At 38.8% G+C, this 20,595-nt stretch overlaps 1 protein-coding gene across 6 annotated transcripts in view; it reads left to right on the top strand.

The window, feature by feature from the left end:
• Cep85l (centrosomal protein 85 like) overlaps window positions 1-20,595 on the top strand; it is a 126,407-nt gene that overhangs the window by 82,191 nt on the left and 23,621 nt on the right. For all 6 annotated transcript variants that reach the window (XM_028894950.2, XM_028894949.2, XM_028894951.2 and 3 more), the window contains exons 4-6: window positions 3,754-3,875; window positions 11,853-11,970; window positions 18,807-18,986. In XM_028894950.2, the coding sequence (XP_028750783.1) occupies window positions 3,754-3,875; window positions 11,853-11,970; window positions 18,807-18,986 (420 nt within the window). The remainder of the gene's footprint in view (window positions 1-3,753; window positions 3,876-11,852; window positions 11,971-18,806; window positions 18,987-20,595) is intronic.

Raw genomic sequence — 20,595 nt, 5'->3', positions numbered from 1 at the left:
TGAACTCACAGAGATCCAGATGGATCTCTGCCTCCCGAGTGCTAAGATTAAAGGTGTGTGCCACCACTACCTGGCCTGTATGTTTAATCTAGTGGCTTGTTCCGTCCTCTGATCTCAGGCAAAGTTTATTAGGGTACATAATATATCACCACAGATTATAAGTGAAAATCAGACTGTATGTTTAGTTTTATTTATATATGTCCATGAAAGTACATGGCAGGTGCTTTAGTGGTCCATTCTGCCACTGGCTCACAGTGTGTGAAATCAAGTAGTGTTGTCAGTTGTCATCTTCCTGAAGACCCCTTGTTCCTTTTATTTCATTTCTATTTTTTTTGTTGTCAACACACATTTAAAATAAAATAAAGCACATCAGTGTAAGCAAAGGCTTTCCCTGAAGGATATTCTTAGCTATGAGGAGAAAATTCAGCCAATGATATGTAAAGAGTAGTGTTATGGGTTTGTGAGGAGACAGTTATCTGCTATGTAGCTCCTTTTATTATAAAGCAGGCAGAGGATAGAAACACTGAAACACAGTTCTCAGATTGTCTGCTACAAGCCATTAGTTAGTGCATTGTCTGAAGCTATGTTGTGTGAAGAGTAGGTATTCCTCGTTGGGCTTCCTCAATCTGTAGTTCTGTCTACTGAAAGTGTTTGGAGGGCTGATTTGTGCAGGAAGTAGCTAGTCAAAAAGAGGATGCCATTCAAAGATGGAATAGAGTCCTCAAGGATCCTCTGTGTGCTGGGACATAGCTCCTTAGTTGTTGCATTGTGGGAATGTTCTCCACAGTGGGCTAGGCTGTGGAGAGAGCAAATGAAAGGAAGTGGGTGGAGCTAAGTCATCAACCACAAGGAAAATACTTGAGTGCTTCAATAGCAGATGTACATAAGCTGTGACCAAGTTTATAGTGCCAGACATAAATTCCCTCCTGTGGATTAGACCTTAGATTCAATCAAAACGTGGTTGGATTCCCCTGACAGACTTGCCACTCTTGCGCCAGTGGGTACATTTTGCCTAGCTAGTGTTAGTGTGGCACGTAGGGTCTGTAACTGAATCCTGTGGATGACAGTTTACCTTCAGCAGCCAATTCAGCACCTTCTAGCTCTATGGACACTGGTCAGCAGGAAGGGAGCTTAAAGTGAGTTCCAGGTTGATTCTCTGTCCTGCAAACAAAGCACATGGGATCTTCAACAACAGGTTTCCTGTCTGCTGGTCAAGCAGCAGTGGGGACAATTGCCTGTATTATTTTAGGGGACTTGAATCTCCCGAACCAACAACTTGTAGAGAGAGAACCCACCCGTGGCACTGAAATTTTATTTAATAATGCATGTTTTTTGGTAGCAGCTTTATATATCCAAACAGAATATTTTATTCAGATTCTCTTGCCTTTTTGTTTGTTTTTGTTTTTTTAAAACAGGGTTTCCCTGTGTAGTTTTGGTGCCTGGCCTGGTCTGGATCTCGCTCACAGAGATCCGCCTGGCTCTGCCTCCCGAGTGCTGGGATTAAAGTCGCGTGCCACCGCCGCCCGGCTGATTCTCTTGCTTTTTAATTAGTTTACCGAGTGTCAAACTGTGTGTTTTTCATACATTCATGCAGTTTTGACTAGCCCTCTCTCCGCACCTTTTCCGTCTCCTCGCCCGTCCCTCCTCTCAGACCTTTCTACTCCCGGTGTCCCCTGCTACTTTCGTGTCACTTCTAAAGCCTCTGTTTTATTTGTTGTTGTTTTGTGAGACAGGGTTTCTGTATTGCTGTCCTGGAATTCACTTTATAGAAGAGGCTGGCCTAGAACTCACAGAGCTCCTCCTGCCTCTGCCTCCCGTGAGCCACCATGCCCAGCTACAGCCTCTTTTTACCTCCTTCTCAGGGACTGCTTTCCAGTTTTCTGGCATTGCCATATTGATTTTTATTATTGTTGCTATATGTTAAGTATCTGAAAATTTTCTTAAAGTCTAAATATAGTAATATTGCTAGATTCTGTAATTATAGTGGAGACAAATATCCATCTAAATTAATCTGCATAATAATTATTTGCGAGTAATGTTTTATACCTTGGGAAAATATTTGTGACTTTGAAATTTTAATGAAATTGAATGATGATATGATCATGACAGTTTAGAGTCTGGATAGTCAGATACTGTGTTTATCTCTTTCCTGTGGGAACCCTCCTGGTAGTATTTGTCTGAGCCACAGAACGTTTCCTCATTGTACTGCTTCCTGAGTTAATAACTGACCTGTTTTCAGTAAACTTCTACTTAGACAAGATGATGAATGTAAGATCTTATATGTAGTGCTACAAATAGCCAGACCTTTTGAAACTTTTATTGTCAATTTTTCATTGGACTTAAATACTTTGGAAAGTGCTTGAAATTCTTATTTGTGTGTTTTTTTAATGTAAGTTTTATACCAGTTTTATTGCATTTTAATACATAACTGAGTATCTTTAAGGTCAATGTCTTTAATGATGACTCGTACAACTATGTAGCTTGGCATTAAAACCCTCCACAGGTGAGAGAGTCTCCTTGGCATGGTATGTCAGAGAAAGCTGCAGTGGTGTTGGTGTTCAGAGCCTAGGCATGAGTGCTGCAGTGAGGCAAGGGCCTGGTCTGTGAAGGAGGTGAAGCTGCCATTGGGCCACAGCCATCTTGTTCTTCAGACTCCACAATCCACCCTTTGGTTCCGAAAGGATATGGGTTGAACTGCCCACTTGTGTGGCAATGACCGCGAAAGATCTGTCAGTGGATTAAAAGGCTTGGTTTCTCTGAAAACAGTGGTCTTTTGGTAGTCATGGTAAGGGACTTCCTAAAGGAACTGTCTGAAGAAGGGGAAAGCACTAGAAGCAGACCGCTGGGTTGGCCAGTCCTTGCAATTGCTCTTTCCTGGTCATTATGTAGTCTATGAGCAGGTTCAGCTCATCCCTGTAAAAATGCTTCCCCTCATTCAACAGGAAAAGAAGATACCCAATGCCAGACAGCTCAGAGTAACTGGCCAGGTGACCCTGGACCAGGAAGTTGTCTATTAGTTCAGCTGCCCTCAGAAATTCCAGTGCTTTGTTCAGGGAAAACCTTCTCAGTTCTTTAGCCATTAACACCAGTGCACCCTCTAGGGGTATTTAGCAATGTATTTTGATGGATTCCTAAAGCAGGATTACAGTGCAAGAGGAATGCTTCACAGGATACTGTTCCATAGAATATCCAATGGGGAATCGTCAGTTCGGATAGCCTCTCTTTTAAAAGTCCATAGAGGAAATAATACAGTTTGAAGGCGTGACTCCATCCGACACTGTGCAGCACTCGGTAGAAGTGCTAGCAAAGCTGGTCTCTCTGAGATCTTGTACTTCTTAGTGTGTCTTCACCCTCCTTTAAATAGCCCTCTTCAGAGGACTGAGAAGTGGACAGGAAAGGTTTAGTAGTTTACTACTTCTAGCTACTAAAGAGCTTTTATAGTGTACTAAATAATACCTGATCAAGGAAGACATCCTAAGCGAATCCATCATTACGGGTCAGGACAGGAACTCAGGGCTGGAAACTGGAGGCAGAACCATGGAGGAACTGCTTGCTGCCTCCTTCTCTGGCTTGCTGGCTTGCTCTGTGTATGTGCTTTTAGATAGTCCTTTTTGGGGAGGAGGAAGAAAGGGAAGAGAAAACGATCTATTTTTCTTTTTCTTTTTTTTAATGGAAACCATTTGGGAAATACTGGATGATCTGTAAGTGTTCCCCTTAGATAGCATACTAAATGTATAAACTTTTTTTGTGCAGGTTTTACCTGGATCATCTCGTCAGAGTTACTCACCTTCTGGCTTTCAGGATTTCAGTAAGTGGGAATCAGTGTTGAAAATAAAAGAAGGACTTCTAAGGCAGAAGGAAATTGTAATTGATAGGTGAGTCTGCTTTTTAATTACTCACTATTTCAGATGGTAAAAATGTGGATTAATGAAATAATTACAATTGCATCACTACTTAGAATTTGAAATTACAAACAAATTAATGTCTCATGTGTGCCCTCTCTAGTCCTACGGCATGCAAAAGCTATCAGAACTGAGGATAGGCATGTCTCTCTGGTCTTTGACATGCTCTACATTTGCTTTACTGAGACTCATTGTTTGGAAGATAGTCTCTCCCCTTCTCTATGTGCTACATCCAACTGTCAGAGCTGCAAGGTGATATCTGTATATTAGCTTTTGGATACTGCCAGATTTGGACAGCCACACTGAAGTCATGAGATCTTTTGACTATTATATATTATATTTGAGACTATATCAACATGAAAAGGATATATTTCTAAGTTTATATAGTCTAGAGCAAGAATTATGGAAAGATTCCTTTTACAGCATTTAAAACTTTTAATATTTTATTACCGGAGTTATCCAGAAGATCTTATTTAGATTTAATAGAAAGTTCTGAGCATAAATCATAAGGTTATTGGGTATGTTATCATTAAATTATATGGATATACTTCATTTATATATACTTTTAAGATCGTCAAGGGTGTTCATATTAAGACGCTTTAGAAATTAAGGAGTTTTTTTTTTTTTGTAGCCAGTGTTAATTGTTGCTTATTTTTGTGTGCAATGATAGAATAAACAAAGAAAGTAAAAAGATAGCTAAAAAGAGCTGGAAAAAATGGGATGAAATAGAAAAGGAAGTTTAACACCATGAGCCTCCCAGTTTCTTATCAAGGAAGGAGGAGAAGCAGTAGCTACTTCCAACAGTAGTATGTTTTCTCCTTGTGGAGCTGAACTAGGGACTGAGCCTTCCAGGGTAGGCTGCTTAGGGCTGGAGCTACAGCTCAGTCCAATAGTAAAATGCTTGTCTCCTAAGCACAAATCCCCAATACCATAAAGTGTGTGTGTGTGTGTGTGTGGGGGGGTGCTAGTATTTCCCCAGTGGTCAAAATTTAAGGGGATTGGGAATGTAGCTCAGTTGATAAGAGTACTTGCCTGGAATGATAGTACCCTAGGACCATCTAAAATTGGGGTTAGTTAAAATGCCTGTATCCATTGGACTTAGAAAGTAGAGACAAAAAGGCATGGATTCAAGGCTATCTGTGGCTATATCTCGAGGTGGAGGCCATCTTGGGCTACATGGGAGAAGGGAGAGGAGAGAAAGAAAGGAAAGAGGAGAGAGAGAAAGAGAAGAATTGAAAATAGTAGACTTCTCAGTAAGAACAAGCAGAAGAGATACCCGAACCAACAACACACAAATTGCAACACAGAATCTACCAGAAACATGGATGGGCGTGGGGTGGCAAAGCAACATGACTTCTTTAAAAGATGATAATTCTTCAACTGTTGAACTCAAATATATTGAGTTGAGTGAAATGACAGATGAAGATTTCAAGAGTTTCCTGGTGAGACTGATCAAGTATGAAAGAGAATATAAACAGAGGTCCTGGAATCCTCCAAAAGTAAGCAACACAAAGGAAGAAGCCATCAATATGGAGGGAAATCAACAGTGTGGATGAAAATTCAGCAGGGTGGAGAAAAATGGAACTCGGAATTTGAAGTTTTGAAAAAAAAAAGTCTTGGAAATGAAAAACTCAAACAGAAAACAACATTAATAGACTTGACCAGGCAGAAGAAGTCATCAAAAATGGAGGGTGAGGTTGATAAAATGCACATTCCAACATCAGTAAAGAAAAACCAGATGAGCAGGAGCACAGTGTTCTCAGAACTCGGTGTATGAGCAGAGCAAACCTAAGAACCCGTGGGACAGAATAAGGTGATGAGATAAACACTAAAGACATACTGGATTTAGTCCATGCCATTATAGCAGAAAATTTCCCAAGCTTAAAAATGAAATAGATGGCTGGGCGGTGGTGGCGCACGCCTTTAATCCCAGCACTCGGGAGGCAGAGCCAGGCGGATCTCTGTGAGTTCGAGGCCAGCCTGGACTACCAAGTGAGTCCCAGGAGAGGCACAAAGCTACACAGAGAAACCCTGTCTCGAAACACCCCCCCCCAAAAAAAAAGAAAAAATGAAATAGATGTTCAAATACTCACCATTTTAGAATGACTTAGATTGACCTATAACCCTCAGAGAGATTGAAGCAGTAATATTTTACAAAAGGGAAGTTGACATTATTATTATTACTTTAGCTAAATCATATATGTAATAGTAGGATATAAACAGGAAAGGAAGAGCTCATCTCTATTTGTGGGTGACATGATTTCATTCAGTGTAGGTTAGGATCCTACACTTATAAAGAGTCCACTTAAACTCTTAGCCCTGAAAAACACTTTTTTTGTTGTTTTTGATTTTTGAGACAGGGTCTCTCTGTGTAGCTTTGGAGCCTTTCCTGGAACCCACTCTGTAGTCCAGGCTGGCCTGGAACTCACAGAGATCCACCTGGCTCTGCCTTCCGAATGCTGGGATTAAAGGCATGTACCACCACTGCCCGGCCCAGAAAAACACTTTCATCAAAGTAGTAGAAACAAAATCAAAAAATTAAAAATTAGTAATGTTTTTATACACCAATAAATAAATACATTAAGAAGTGATGGGAAAATCCCATTCACTATAGCATTAATAAAAATAAAATATCTAGAAATAAGCCTAACCAAAGAAATGAAAAACTTCTACTATGAAAAACCTATCATGCTCATGGATTAGCTAAATTAATTTTATAGAAATGGCTTCACCAAAAGCAATCTACAAAGGAAATTGCCATCAAAATTCCAATGATATTCTTACACAGAATCAGAAAAAAAAATTCTAAAATTCTGTTTGGGGCTGGGAATATAATTCACTTGGTAGAGTGTTTGCCTAGCATACATAAGGCCCCAAATTCAGTTCCCATCACCTCACAAACTAGGTGTGGTATCTGTACCTGTAGCCCTAGCATTCTAGACCTAGGGGCTGGAGGGTAAGTGTGAATTTAGTGTGGATCTTTTTTTGTTGAGGTTAGAGAGTACACTATTTTATCAATAGAAAGGTTAGGATTAAGAAGGCAGTTTGATATTATGTCCACTTACCAAAATAATAAAAGTAGGTTCTCCTCTGGGGCCTATGACCTGTGTAGCCATGGGTTGTTCACCCAGTTTACAGTTCCAGATGTGAGTTCTGTCCTCCTTCACTCCTCCTTAAGGCTCAGAGATCATTATGGGAGATGGGGTGGAAAGATGTAAGAGCTCGAAGTTTCTGTAAAACAGTGATAGGACTGTTGCACACATGCATCCACAGTAACTGTGGTTGCCTGTACAAGACCTGCTCAAGATCAAGCCAGTCAAAATCCTGCATGGGTGGTGGAATCCTAAAGCCCTCCCCTAGCAGAGGATTGTTGACAGTTTATGTCTGCTGGGGGAAGAGAGTCAGTTTTCTCTAGGGATGTTGTTCTTGGTAGGTTGCCCATCCTCTGGTAGATGACCCTGTATTCATGCACACATGGGAAGCTGTAATTGGACTCAGTTATTTTTTAGAAAAAAATACATGAAGGAGAGATGGAGACATTGTAGGGGGAGGTCTAAGAAGAATTAGAGGGAAGAACATGGGGAGGGGATGGATGTAATCAAAGTACATTGTACACATATATGAAATTCTGAAAGAATAAATAACAAATACACACAAAAGTTCAAGACCACCCTTGGGCTACATAGTGAATTCAAAACCAACCTGGGATAGTTAAAACTGTCTCTTATCAAAAGACAAGACAAAAGCCTAAGGAAATACATTTAGAAGAACAAAATCCCTTAGTAGTCAATGTAATCCTTAGAACAATGGTGAAGGTATCAGTGTACCTGATTTCAAATTATTACAGAAACACAGTAACAAAGCAACATGGTATTGCCACAAAAGTAGACATGTAGACCAATAAGGGACCCAGAAATAACTTATACAGCTACAACCAGAGTAGTATACACTGGAGAAAAGTTAGTGTTGTTAAGAAATGGTTCTGGTATCCCGCTGTTGCCCTGAGACATAGAGATCCTGCAGCTATGGTTCTGCGGTATCAGTCCCTTAAAATACTCCAATACGTCATAGATGGGGTAGATGTTGGGGAGTGCCAACTCCAAGCCTTAGATGTGTGCCTGGGTGCAGCTAAGTTGGGCAATGTAGATTATTGGGACTGGCTCCTCTCAGGTGAGGGACTGAGCCAGCTCTCCTAGGCCCATGGTGAGGGGTGGGATGAGCTTTCCCAAGTATGGGGGTGGGGATGGCAGATCTCCTATTAGGAGCTGGGCCAGAATGCTGGTGGGGTCCTGTTTTGATGGTGTACCAAAGCCAGAGAGGCCTTGAATCTGACCAACAGCTCATTACACAATGAACATTTGCAAGTAATGTTGTTTGGACAAAAGGGTCTACTGCATAACACACAGCAGCTCCTGATGGCACTGTGATAAAAGAAGAGGTGTGGAGAGAAAGGAAAGACAGAGGAGCAAAGTATTTCTTCCTTTTTTAAAAAATTGTTTGTTTTTATCTTCTTTTTAATCTCTTATAGCTTTCCTTTGCAGGGCACAAGAGAGAGGGGCAGATACAGAGGGACTGGGAGATGAGTGGGATTGGGGTGCATGATGTGAAATTCCCAGAGTCAATAAAGAAAAAAGAAAAGTCTCATACACAGCCTTACAAGATAAAAAGGCCTGGAGATAGATGGCAGTAGTGGACGCACAGCAGTATGGGTGTGCTTAAGATCATTGGATCGTACACTTGAAAAAGTTAAAATGATAAGTTTTATGAGAGGTAATATTTTACCTCATTTTAAAATTTTTATATAAAATAAATTTATATAAATTTTAAACTCCCCCCCAAAGAAATGGTACTGGGAAAACTGGATTTTTACATGTAGAAAAATAAGATTAGATCCCTCACCCTGTAAAACTAACATTTCAAGAAGGATTCACTACCTTAATGCAAACCTGAAAGTTTGCAGCTCACTGCCAGAGGAAGACAGAGTACAGGCATAAGGAGGGATTTGCTCATAAGAATAGGGAATCCCACTCTGTGGGAGCCTGTGTGAGAACACTAAACTCTGGATGGGGCAGAGTGCAGAATGTTCTTCCCACAAAGTGTCCCTGGAAGAATTGCCAAACTGTGTGTCCTAGTTAGGGTTTCTATTGCTGTGACATAACACCATGTCCAGACCAAAGCAACTTGGGGAGGAAAGGGTTTGTTTGGCTTACATTTCCACAGCACTGTTCATATCAAAGGAAGTCAGGACAGGAATTCAAGCAGGGTAGGAACCTGGAGGCAGGAGCTGATGCAGAGGCCATGGAGGGGTGCTGCTTACTGAGTTGATCCTCATGGCCTGCTCAGCCTGCTTTCTTATAGAACCCAGGGATGGAGCCACCCACAATGGGCTGGGCCTTCCAGTGTTGCCTACAGCCAGATCTTAAGGAGGCATTTTTTTTTTTTTTTAAATTGAGACTCCCTCCTCTCAAATGACTTCAGCTTGTGTCAAGTTCACATGAAACTATCCAGCACCTTGTGGTAAGTGGAAACTCTTGAAAGCAAAGACATGAATGGAATGCCCTGACATGACCACGTTATCTCTGGGGGAAAGACAAAGGCCTGGGAGGGATATTCTTGGCTCTTTCACATGACCAAAGATAATACCCATAATACATTAACACTAGGTATATTCCCTGCTGCACTTGTATTTACTTAAACTAGCCATGAACATCACTTCATGTATTACTTGCTTTAGTAATAAAAGTGATAAGTGCTCTGGGAGACTTAGCCTCACTGGCTGGGGTGTGTTGGCAATTGACGAATAAAAAACAAGCACAGCAATAGAAATAATCAGAAGAATGAATAGACAACCCATAGAATGGAAATATTCATTACCAACTTTATTTTATACAGGGGTTAATATCTTGACTTTATAAAGTATAAAAATTAACATCACAAAACTAAATTATCCCATTAGTAAATGGCCTGATTAACTGAATAGACCATTTTCTGAAGGTAAAAACACAAATTGCCAATAAATACTTGGAAAATATAAATTCAAACTGCTTTCATGTTTCATCTCACTACAGTCAGAATGCCTGTTTTCAAGAAATTATGTAGCAACAAATATGGTGAGATCAGTTCTGACTGATACAGGAAATATGGAGAAAGACCAGTTCTTATTCACACCTGGTAGGAGTGTAAACTGGTACAGCCACTGTAGGGATCTGTAGAGGATCCTTAAAGAACTGAAAATAGAAGTCCATTGGATTCAGCCATACTATTTTGGGCATACACTTGAAGAACTCTTAAATCTCCATACCACAGAGATACTTGTCCATTCATGTTTATTGCTGCACTGCTCACAATAACCCAAACGTGGAACCCGCCGGATTGTCTGTCAAATGATTGGATAAAATGATGGGTGATGATATACACACTGGAGTTGTAGGCAGCCACAACAAAAAGTGAAATTATAGCATGTTCAGAAAAATGGATGGAATCTCTTTGTGTGGAACCTAAATTTAAAAGTGTGTGTGTGTGTGTGTGTGTGTGTGTGTGTGTAGCTCATGAAACTGGGAGTTGGCTCATGAGAGGTCCTAAGTGAGGAAGGGAATAGGATAATGGAATACATGTGATGAGAAAGCTGAAGGAGGGAAGGTAAGGAACCAGACATGGGGTTCGGGAGATCTGGGAGAGGGATGCTGGGAAAGGAACCAATGCAGGCAGTGTGACACATGTATGAAGATGCCGTAACGAAACCCACAATGTTTGTGCTAACCGGAGAGGGAAAAGGAAAAGGAAAAGTGTTGATGGTGACTTGGGCTAAGTGTCTGTCTGGAGATGGACACTCTAGTGGGGGAGTGGTGGTTATTCTGCATCACGTGATCAGTTAGGTTTCACCATCTGAGTACACTCTGGTAGTTTACTTTCCATTGTAGTTGTTTATGTTCAGGGACATAGCATTACTGAATCAGCTGTAGATTCTTTCTAAGTGTATTGTTCCAATCTCAACTGGTCAGCTCTAAGGTCAGTTCTAACACTGGTGAGCTAGCATTAGATTCCACAGGATCAAAGACATGGTCCCCAGCAATCCTTCCTTTGCTTCAGATGCCAGCCACAGGGGAGACCTCAGGCCACACATGCCTCAGGCAATTACCACAACTATGTTAACAGAAAAAAATAACCCAATAACTAGCTTGAAATTTGGTGAAGGAAAAGAATTAGAATATGTAAAAATTTAGCTGCTGAGAAAAATTTTAAAAAGAAACAACATATCTGTTAATTTTTTGAAAGAGTATTAAATTTTCTCTGAATAATAGTTTCTATTGAGGAGCTTTGAATCTGTTGCTCAGGAATTGAAACATTTGTTTACGCACACATATTACACATATTATTATTGTGTTGTGGGCAACTTCTTCCAGTCTTGCTCTTTCCTCTTTTGTGTATGTGTGTGTTTGTGTGTGTGTGTGTGTGTGTGTGTGTGTGTGTGTGTGTGTGTTGTATGCATATTTACTTACATATGTGCATAAGTGTGCTTGGTATGCTTAAATGTATTTGTGTATGTGTGTAGGCCTGAAGATCTTAGATGTCTTCCTAGACCCTTCTTCATTTTATTTATTGAGGCAGGATGGCTAACTGAACCAAGGGCTACCCAATTCCAGCTTGTCTAGCTAGCCAGCTTGCCCTGGGGACCCTGTCTCTGCATCCTGAATGATACATATACATGGGTTTTGGGGATTTGAACTCTGTTCTTCATGTTTGGGTGGACAGCATATATTGTGCTATCTCTCTAACCCCATGGTTTTCTTTCACACAGGAAAAGTATTTAATTAACTAATTTCCCCCAGTGGTTGAGATGAGACAACATTTTACATACTTTTTGAAAAGTAGTAGAATATTAAAATTTCTCTTCACTATTTTTTAGAAAAGTATATTCCTTATAATATGACTTCAATTTATGTTTTACAGGCAGAAGCAACAAATTAACCACCTACACGAAAGGATAAGGGATAATGAACTGCGGGCACAACAAGCCATGCTAGGACATTATGTAAATTGTGAGGACTCTTATATGAGCAGTTTGCAGGTAAGACTAGAGAACTCTTCATAGTTTGTAGTCGATTAATCAGTCTGTACTACAATATACTTTATTTATAACACGAGAGCACCTTAAGTCAATGTGTTGAAACAACAGTGAATTTGCATAGTTCATGTTTGTTTGTAAAAGGTGCTCAACTACTTTCTTCCCTTTGTCCCTTTCCTGTCCCTTTCCCACACACATACAGAATAAGCTACCATCAGTTTCTAGGGTGTCTTTCCATAGTTGATGCATATCCTAAACAGATAAAAGTACATTTTAGTTCTCTACATTTACAAAAGCCCCTAAGAATATGCACATTGTTTTGTACCTGGTATCATTCTTTAGATAATAAAGAATTATACAAAATATAATAATTGTTTCTACATCATTTTACATAAACCACTTTCATTTGCTTTTGTAGCTATATAATTTTCTATTTTATAAAAATCATGATTTATTCAACTATCTCTTACACACTAAAATTAAGGTTGTTTGCCATTGGGTATATTATAAATGATGTTGCGAAGAGTAACCTTTTATAAATATTGTTTTGCTCCTCACATGTATTTATCTTTGTAAATTAAAGTTCTGAGAAATGAAATTTGTTATATATATGCATATGTGCATGTTTAAATGGAGACTCTACATATGGCTCATTTTTCACGTGATGATGCCATTTCATCCATTTTCCTGCAAATAACAGTTCCATGTTTCTTTAGAGCTGAACAGCACTCCATCTTGTATACATACATTTCCTTATTCATCTGTTGATTGCCATCTCGATTAGTTCAATATTTTGACTATTGCAAATAGTGCAGCAATAAACATGGGCACGACAGTGTCTCTGGTATGCTTAGCTTCCTTCCTGCTAGGGTGGTGGTGCCGGATCACATGTCAGCATTGTTTTCACTGTTTTGAAGAACCTCCAAACTGTTTTCAGAGTAGCTGCACCTGTTCTTATTCCCACCACTGTGCTTAATGGGTCTTCTTTCCCAGTCTTGCTGGCTTAAAAAAAAAAAAAAAGATAGACATTTTGATTGACATTTCCTTATGACTAAGGTTTTGATCATTTCTTCAAGTATTAGCCATTGTATTTTTTTTTTTCTTTCGAAAAGTGTTCATTTGCTCATTTACTGATTGGCTAATTTGGTGTGATTTTGTTGTTTTGTTTTGACTTTTTTTTTCAGTTCCTTTTAGATTCTATGTGTTAATCCACTGTCACATGTATAGTTCTGAAAGACTTTCTCCCATTCTGTAGACTATCTCTTTGCTGCTGAAATTTTTATTTTATATTTTGTCAGTTTCTGCAATTGTTTCCTGAGCTGTTAGCATCCTTTCCAAAGGCCCTTGACTGTATCTTTGGGTGCTTTCATTTTTTAACATTTATTTTTGTGTGTGTATATGTGTGTGTCCTTGTGAGTGTATGCCATGGCGTGCATGTGGTCAGAGGACATGTTGTAGGAGCTGGTTTTCTCATCTTGTGGTTCAGGGAATCAAACTCAGGTCTTCAGGCACGTCAGTAAGCACCCTTTCCTGTTGAGCCTCTCACCAGCCCATCTCTCAAAGTTTCAGAGTTGCAGGTCTGACATGAAAGTCTTAAATCTATATTTTAATCCATTTATGTTAAATTGAGAGGCATGTCCCCAGTGTCAGTTTTCTGTAAGTCAATATCCAGTTCTTTAAGCATCATTTTGTTGAGGAGTCTCTTTTCTCCAGGGTGGCTATCGCTGTGTGGGTTTATTCCTGGTTCCATGGTTTGATCTTGTGTGTCTGTCTGTGTGCCAATATCATGGGAATTTTGTTACTGTAGGCCTGTAATATAATTGGAGGTTAGTGGTCATGGGTCCTTTAACAGTACTGTTTCTCCTCAGGATTGCCTCTGCTATTCAGGGTATTTAGTGCTTTCATACACTATTTCATTTTTTTTTTCTAGTTCTGTGAAGAATGATAGGATTTTGCTTATTTTTTTTTTTAGTTTTCCTAGATAAGGTTTCACTGTGTAGCCTTGGCTGTCCTGGAACTTGCTCTGTAGCCAGGCTGGCCTCAAACTCACAGAGATCCACCTTGCCTCTCCCTCCTGAGTGCTGGGGTTAAAGGCTTGTACACCCACTGCCTGGCAAAAATTTTTTAAAAAAAAATAGGATTGCTGAGTTCTCCACCATTTGAGCTAAACTGTGTAACTCAGCGGGCCACATTACAGCTTCCATGACAAGATTCTTCTCTCTCTCTCTCTCTCTCTCTCTCTCTCTCTCTCTCTCTCTCTCTCTCTCTCTTTTGTTCTTTTTTTTAATTGTTCCTTTGTTTTACTTGATTTTGGATTTTTCTTTTAAATTTGGTTTTAATTTGAGAGGGGAGGTTGCAAGGGCAGAGGGCAGATGCAAGGAGACAGGAAGAGAATTGGGATCAGAATGCATAATATGAAATCCATAAAGAATCAATAAAAGTTAAAAAAGAAAAAGTAAGGATTGCATTGAGTCTGTCAATTACATTCAGTAATTTAACCATTTCCATAATTTTAATTCTACCAGTGTGTTACCATGGAGGTGGGGTGCCTGGCAATGTGTGTCTTAGTTAGGGTTTCTATTGCTATGAAGAGACACCACAGCCAAGGCAACTCTTGGGAAACATTTAATTGGGGTGGCTCACTTACAGTGTCAGAGGTTCATCCATTATTATAATGGGGAGCATTTCGGCGGCGTGCAGGCAGACATGGTGCTGGAGCAGTAGCTGAGAGTCCTACATGTTGCAGGCAACAGGAAGTTGACTGAGACACTGGTCAGTATCCTGAGCATAGGAAAGCTCAAAGCCTGCCCCCACAGTGACACACTTCCTCCAACAAGGCCATACCCACTCCAAGAAAGCCATACTTCCTAATAGTGCCACTCCCTATGAGGTTATGAGGGCAAATTACATTCAAACTACTACAGCTAGTGTCTTCAATTTCTTATGGGTTTTACCAAGTTTTTTGTTTGTTTGGTTGGTTTTTGAGATTGTAGTGCAGGTATACCATTGGGAATGGGCTCCACATGGTCTTGGTAAAGGACTGTCACCTGGGAATAAAATTGTGAGTAATCCTAGTTTGCCTATACAATCTGTGGGAATGTAGACATAGTGTCTCTGCTGTCTTAAAACTTATAGGGCCATTGTTTTCAATTATTTCTCTCCCCTTTTAAGAGTTTTTTTTTCTTAAAATTCATTTGCACATTTTCTATATACACTTTATAATGGACCTATTTATTTCCTTAAGAAAAATACTGTTAAAAAGTGAGAAGTGAACATTTCCTGGAAATACATGCTTCTGTTAGTGGAATTATTTTTGTTATTTTTTGTTAAGGCCTTTATTCCTAGATGTCAGAAGCTCATTTGAAGTGGAATTTTTCCTTCATTGTACCCTCAAATGTGTTATTTGTAAAACTTAAACTAATTAGACATTGGAATCAGGGAATACTAAAAACCAAGTAACTACAAGACTTAATTTAAGTTAGGAGCATTTAACATAGTTATCTAGCTAGCTTTTTTTTCACTTTGATTACACATGTATCATAAACTTCATTACTTTTGTACTCTACTTTGATTTCAACTACAAAACAGCAGTTCCCTATAGGATAGTGCTGAGATTGATAGTGTAGTTATATGAAAATAGATTCTTGTGCTAAATAATGAGTATAATTTGTCTTTAAAACAGTATTTTTCATAGAACCATTCAATATCTCCTTATAACTTCCTCCTTAGTAAATGTTATTCTTGGATTATACAATTATTATATTTCCAAAAGCACATTTTAAAAACGGTGTCTGAGCAGTGTAGGAGGCCAGTAGATGGCTCTCTAAGTCAGCTTATCAATGATTTCCTTTGTGGCTCTTCCTGTTCTGTCATTGCTCCAGTTCAGATGCTCTAGATTCTCACCACTTTTCTTTCTTTTGTTCTGTGTTTGTGTGTGTGTGTGTGTGGGGGGGGGTGGGGTCTATTCGGTGGTTAGTTTAGAGAATGATGGTTTCTATTTAGGGTGTTCTAATTACATATTTAACTTCTTTAATAATGTACTAAAGGTCTCCAGATTTTTTTTTGTGAGTTTTGGCAGGTATCGGTCCATTTCATTGAGTTTATAAAGTTTTCTGGGATTGGAGGAGTTCTGTTTTGGTTCTTTTATTTCTGACATTAGTAACCTCGGTCTTTTTTCATTTTCTTCTCTTAGCCTACCTGAAGACTTTACTGATTTTTATTGCTCTTAATAAATGCTCAACTTTTGTTTTGTTGAATTTCCTGTATCTTTTTTTTTGTTTGTTTGTTTGTTTTTTTTCTTTTTTTTTTTGTTTGTTTTGATTTGTATTTGCTGAGATCGGTTGTCTCTGATTATTAAGTTTTTTTTTTTTTTTTTTTTGTTTTTTTTTTTTTGAGACGTTTCTCTATGTAGTTTTGGTACCTGTCCTGGATCTCGCTCTGTAGCCCAGGCTGGCCTCGAACTCACAGAGATCTGCCTGGCTCTGCCTCCCGAGTGCTGGGATTAAAAGCATGCACCACCACCGCCTGGCCCTGTATCTTATTTTTAATTTCATTGATTTTTTTTGCTCTATTTTTTTGTTTACTTTGAATTTAATTTTCTCTACTTTTTCTAGTCTACTAGAATTAGAGACTTAGATGAATTTAATCCTTCTTATATAAAATATATCCAGTGGTATAACTTTCCTCTAAGCACCACTTTATTGAGATTTCTCAAATTTTCAGTTATCTTTTAGCTGAGAGTTCCTTTTTAAGCCGTATATTATTTAGCAGTGCTTTGTTTTAGAATGTCCCAGGGTTTTTTGTTGTTGTTGTTGTTGCTTGTGTGTGTGTGTGTGTGTGTGTGTGTGTGTGTATGCATTTACATTCTAGTTTAATTTACCTGTGGTCTGAAGGTAGGTATCTGATGAGTTCTCAGCTTATAAAATATGATTTATGAACTAGAATGCTGTTTTCCTGATGACTGTTTCAAAAGAACTTGAGAAGTGTGTAGTGCAGTTGAAGAATGGGTAGTCTAGATACTAGTTCATCTGGCTGCTTGATGGCCTGTGCCCAGCAAGTGTGTCCTCATTGATCCTCTGCCTTCTGAGGCTGTCCATTCCTGATCAGCTGTTGAAAGTCTTCAGTGACTATGGTTGATTCATGTATTTCTTCTTGCAGTTCTGTCAAGTATTTTGTTACTCTTTTTTATGTGGTTAAAGACTGTTTTGTATTATTAATAAGGGTTCCCCATAGAAGACACATAAGGATCTTGCTCTTTGATCTACTATGACAATCTCTGTCTTTCAGTTGGCGCACTTAAACCAGGGATGTTCATAGTGATCATGGGTATAGTTAACTTAATAACGGCCACATATGTGAATATTTTATAGTCTTGTTGTGTTACCATGTTTCAATGTAACACAGTTTTTCTCTTTTGTCATTTTAATTAAACATTTTATATGAGTATTTTCCTTTATTTCAGTAAGTTTTCTTAGTGTTTGCCCTAGAACATCCATATAGATTTGAAATTAATCTTAAGTCCAGTGTCTAGATATGTCTAGGTTTGTATCAAGTTGACAAAAAACAATCACCACAACAGAATCCACCTATTTTTAAAGAAATGTCTCAAAAGTCACTGCCCCACTAATGCCCATTTATTCATTTTCCCAATGATACCTTCATTGTCCTTTCCCACACTTTGTACTTTGTGACCTTTATTTGAGTACCTCATTATATTGTTTCCTGTGCTAAAATTATCTAAGGGCTTCTCATTTAAAACTTGATTTCTTAAAGGCTAGTTCCTGTGTATGACAGATCTTACTTACATATTGAATGAATGCCTACCTTTTGGCAAAGCGCTCATCCTTTAAGACCTGTTCAAATTCACTTCTCTCCCACCTCCCTACACCTGCCACCGTCGAAGCAGTTTAGGGTTGGCTGTAGGTTTGGACCCTTTTCTGTAACCTTGTTTATTAGCCTTAAAATTTTGACCAGTGAGGTTTACTTTGTAAATATGTGTTTAATGCATAGTAGATTCTCTGTTGATTCATCTAAAGGAATGTATGTATTTTTTTGTCTATCCCTTCCAAATTTTCACCCTGCAAGGCCCATCTTTTCCTATAGAAGAATTTCCATCGATTTAGAAAGGAGAATTTCTTTCTAAATGGAAGAAGCACTACTATTTTTTTTTCATTCTATGATTATCATTGGGCACTTGTATGGAACCAGGCACAATTCTGGACAAGTATATGGTCACACTCTACCATGGACAAAAAGCCTGACTTTACAGATCTTACTTTTAGTTATAGAACCAGTCTATTAATGCTTATTGAGTTTAAGTAGTTGGAATGATCACCTGTGAAGAAAACGTTCATGCAGTTTTGAGACAGTGTCTTTACTCTAACTCATGCTGGTCTCCCAAACCCCTCCTTAGTTTTCAGGGTATTGGGATTATAGGAATTCACCACCACACCCAGCTTTTTCTTTGTGTTTAATTTCTTCTCTAAAAATTTTACTTCTATGGGATGAAGATGTGTAATACATTATTTGTGTTTTTCAGTATACTTTTAAACCATTGAATTTTTGCTGTGTGCTAGGAGCTTGTATACCTTATTTAAAACATTGCAAAATAGCTTTATTATTTCTATTTTTTAGATGAGTAAACCAAGACTTCGTGATACTGATTTGCTTTAATCATGGTCTGTATTTAGGAAGCAGAAGAGCGAGGATTTAGTTTGAGGACAGTCTGTTTTTAGAGCTTATAGGTATTTATTGCACTGTGACCCCTTCCCATTTTGTTTTTATTTGTTCAAGACAAGTAAACTTCTGAAGACTTACCTGCTGTTCTTTTTTCCCAATAGCCACAATATGAGAACAGTTCAGTCCAGACTCCATTTTCAGAGCAGTCACTGTCCCATCCCCAACAGGAAGAACTGGAGCAAAAGCTAGCATCGACTGAGAAGGAAGTTTCACAGCTCAACGAGTTTCTCAAACAAAAACTAAACCAGTTTAGTGAGGAGAAGAAGAAACTGGAGGAAAAGGTGAGTACTTTGTGTGAGATTGTGGTGGATCAACAGCTCTCTTCAGCAGAGCATGCTTGTGTCTCGCTTGCCCTAGTCCAGGGGCTCTGTCAGGTTGTACATTTGTATTAGAGTGATTAGTGCTACATGCTCCAACTTTCAAGAAACTTGTGCTGTCGGCAGAGATTTATGGATCTTCTTGAGGAATAACAGTCTTTAGTATACTTCTCTAACTAGTAGTGAATTTTCTAAAACCAGATGTGTACACCAGTGACCCTTCGTTTCCTTATTCCAATTGTTTGTTTCTTGGTCTCATTGACCATACAGTACTGAGGAATGAAGTGAAGCTTATCTTCAGACACTTGCCTCAAGCTAGTAAGTTGGAGCCCCTTACTCTGAATCGGTAGATTTCATGTCATACATAGGTGGTTTTATGTATCTATAAAAGACCTGTGATCCACAAATGAGAGAAAACATTCAGTAGTTATCTTTCTGAGTCTGGCTTATTTTACTTAATGGGATGATCTCCATTTGCATCCATTTTCCTTCAGATGACATAACCCCATCCTTTATGGTTGAATTAAACATTACACACACACACACACATATACACACACACACATACACACACACACACACACACACACACACACACACACACACACGAGAGAGAGAGAGAGAGAGAGAGACAGAGACAGAGAGACAGAGACAGAGACAGAGGAGAGAGAGAGAGAGAAGTTTGTGATATGTGTGTATGTATGTATTAAAACATCACATTGTCTTCATCCATTCATCTGCTTATTGACACCTAGGATGATTCTATAGGTTGTCAGTTGGTAATGCTGTAATAAACAAGGATGTGCAGGTATCTCTGTGGGGTGTTGACTTAGAGTCGTTCAGGTATATGCTCAGGAGCAGCTGAGTCGTAATTCCATTTTTAGTTTTATGAATAACTGCTGTACTGATTTCCATAGTGGCTGGGCTAATTTACATTTTCTCCACTTCCTCCACATCCTTGTTGTGGTTCTGTCATTCATTGTCTTTATGGGAGCCTTTCTGAGCAGGGTGAGATCTAATCTCAGAGTAGTTTTAATTTGCATTTCCCTTACATGCTAAGGGCATTGAACCTTTTGTTTTCTTCTATTATCCATTTCTACTTCATCTCTTGAAAATAGCCAGTTGATTAATTTCATTGGCCTGTTCATTGACTGGGTTGTTTGTTTGTAATTGCTCTTAGTTGTGAAAGAGTTTGTGAATGTGGGATGTGCAAGTTAAAGTTAGTAGAGTCAAATGAGTCTGTCAAATCTCCAGTTAAACCTCTACAGACCGGGGCTTACTGAGATGATCTGTCCTTCTTCTGTAGTAGATGTTAACTTCACATAATACCTCAACCCTAGAGTGACCTCAGTAGCGAGGTACCTTTACATTAGAATTTTAAGAAGAAAAATGTGGTACAAATTCACTTATGGTACGATATAAAAATATTTTTGCTTGAAGTATGTAAATTGGCTCACTTAACCCATTTTCTGTTTCTAAATATTTGGTGAGTTCTCCTGGCTTTGCAAGCTTTTAGTAACAAAATAACTGATGTATCTTCTTTTCTTAGTTTATGTAAAGTATTTTGATATAG

The sequence above is a fragment of the Peromyscus leucopus genome, chromosome 8a, assembly GCF_004664715.2.
Source record: "Peromyscus leucopus breed LL Stock chromosome 8a, UCI_PerLeu_2.1, whole genome shotgun sequence".
Lineage (NCBI taxonomy): Eukaryota > Metazoa > Chordata > Mammalia > Rodentia > Cricetidae > Peromyscus > Peromyscus leucopus.
The sequence above is the reverse complement of the archived record's forward strand: the minus strand, read 5'-3'. Positions and strand labels throughout refer to the sequence as shown.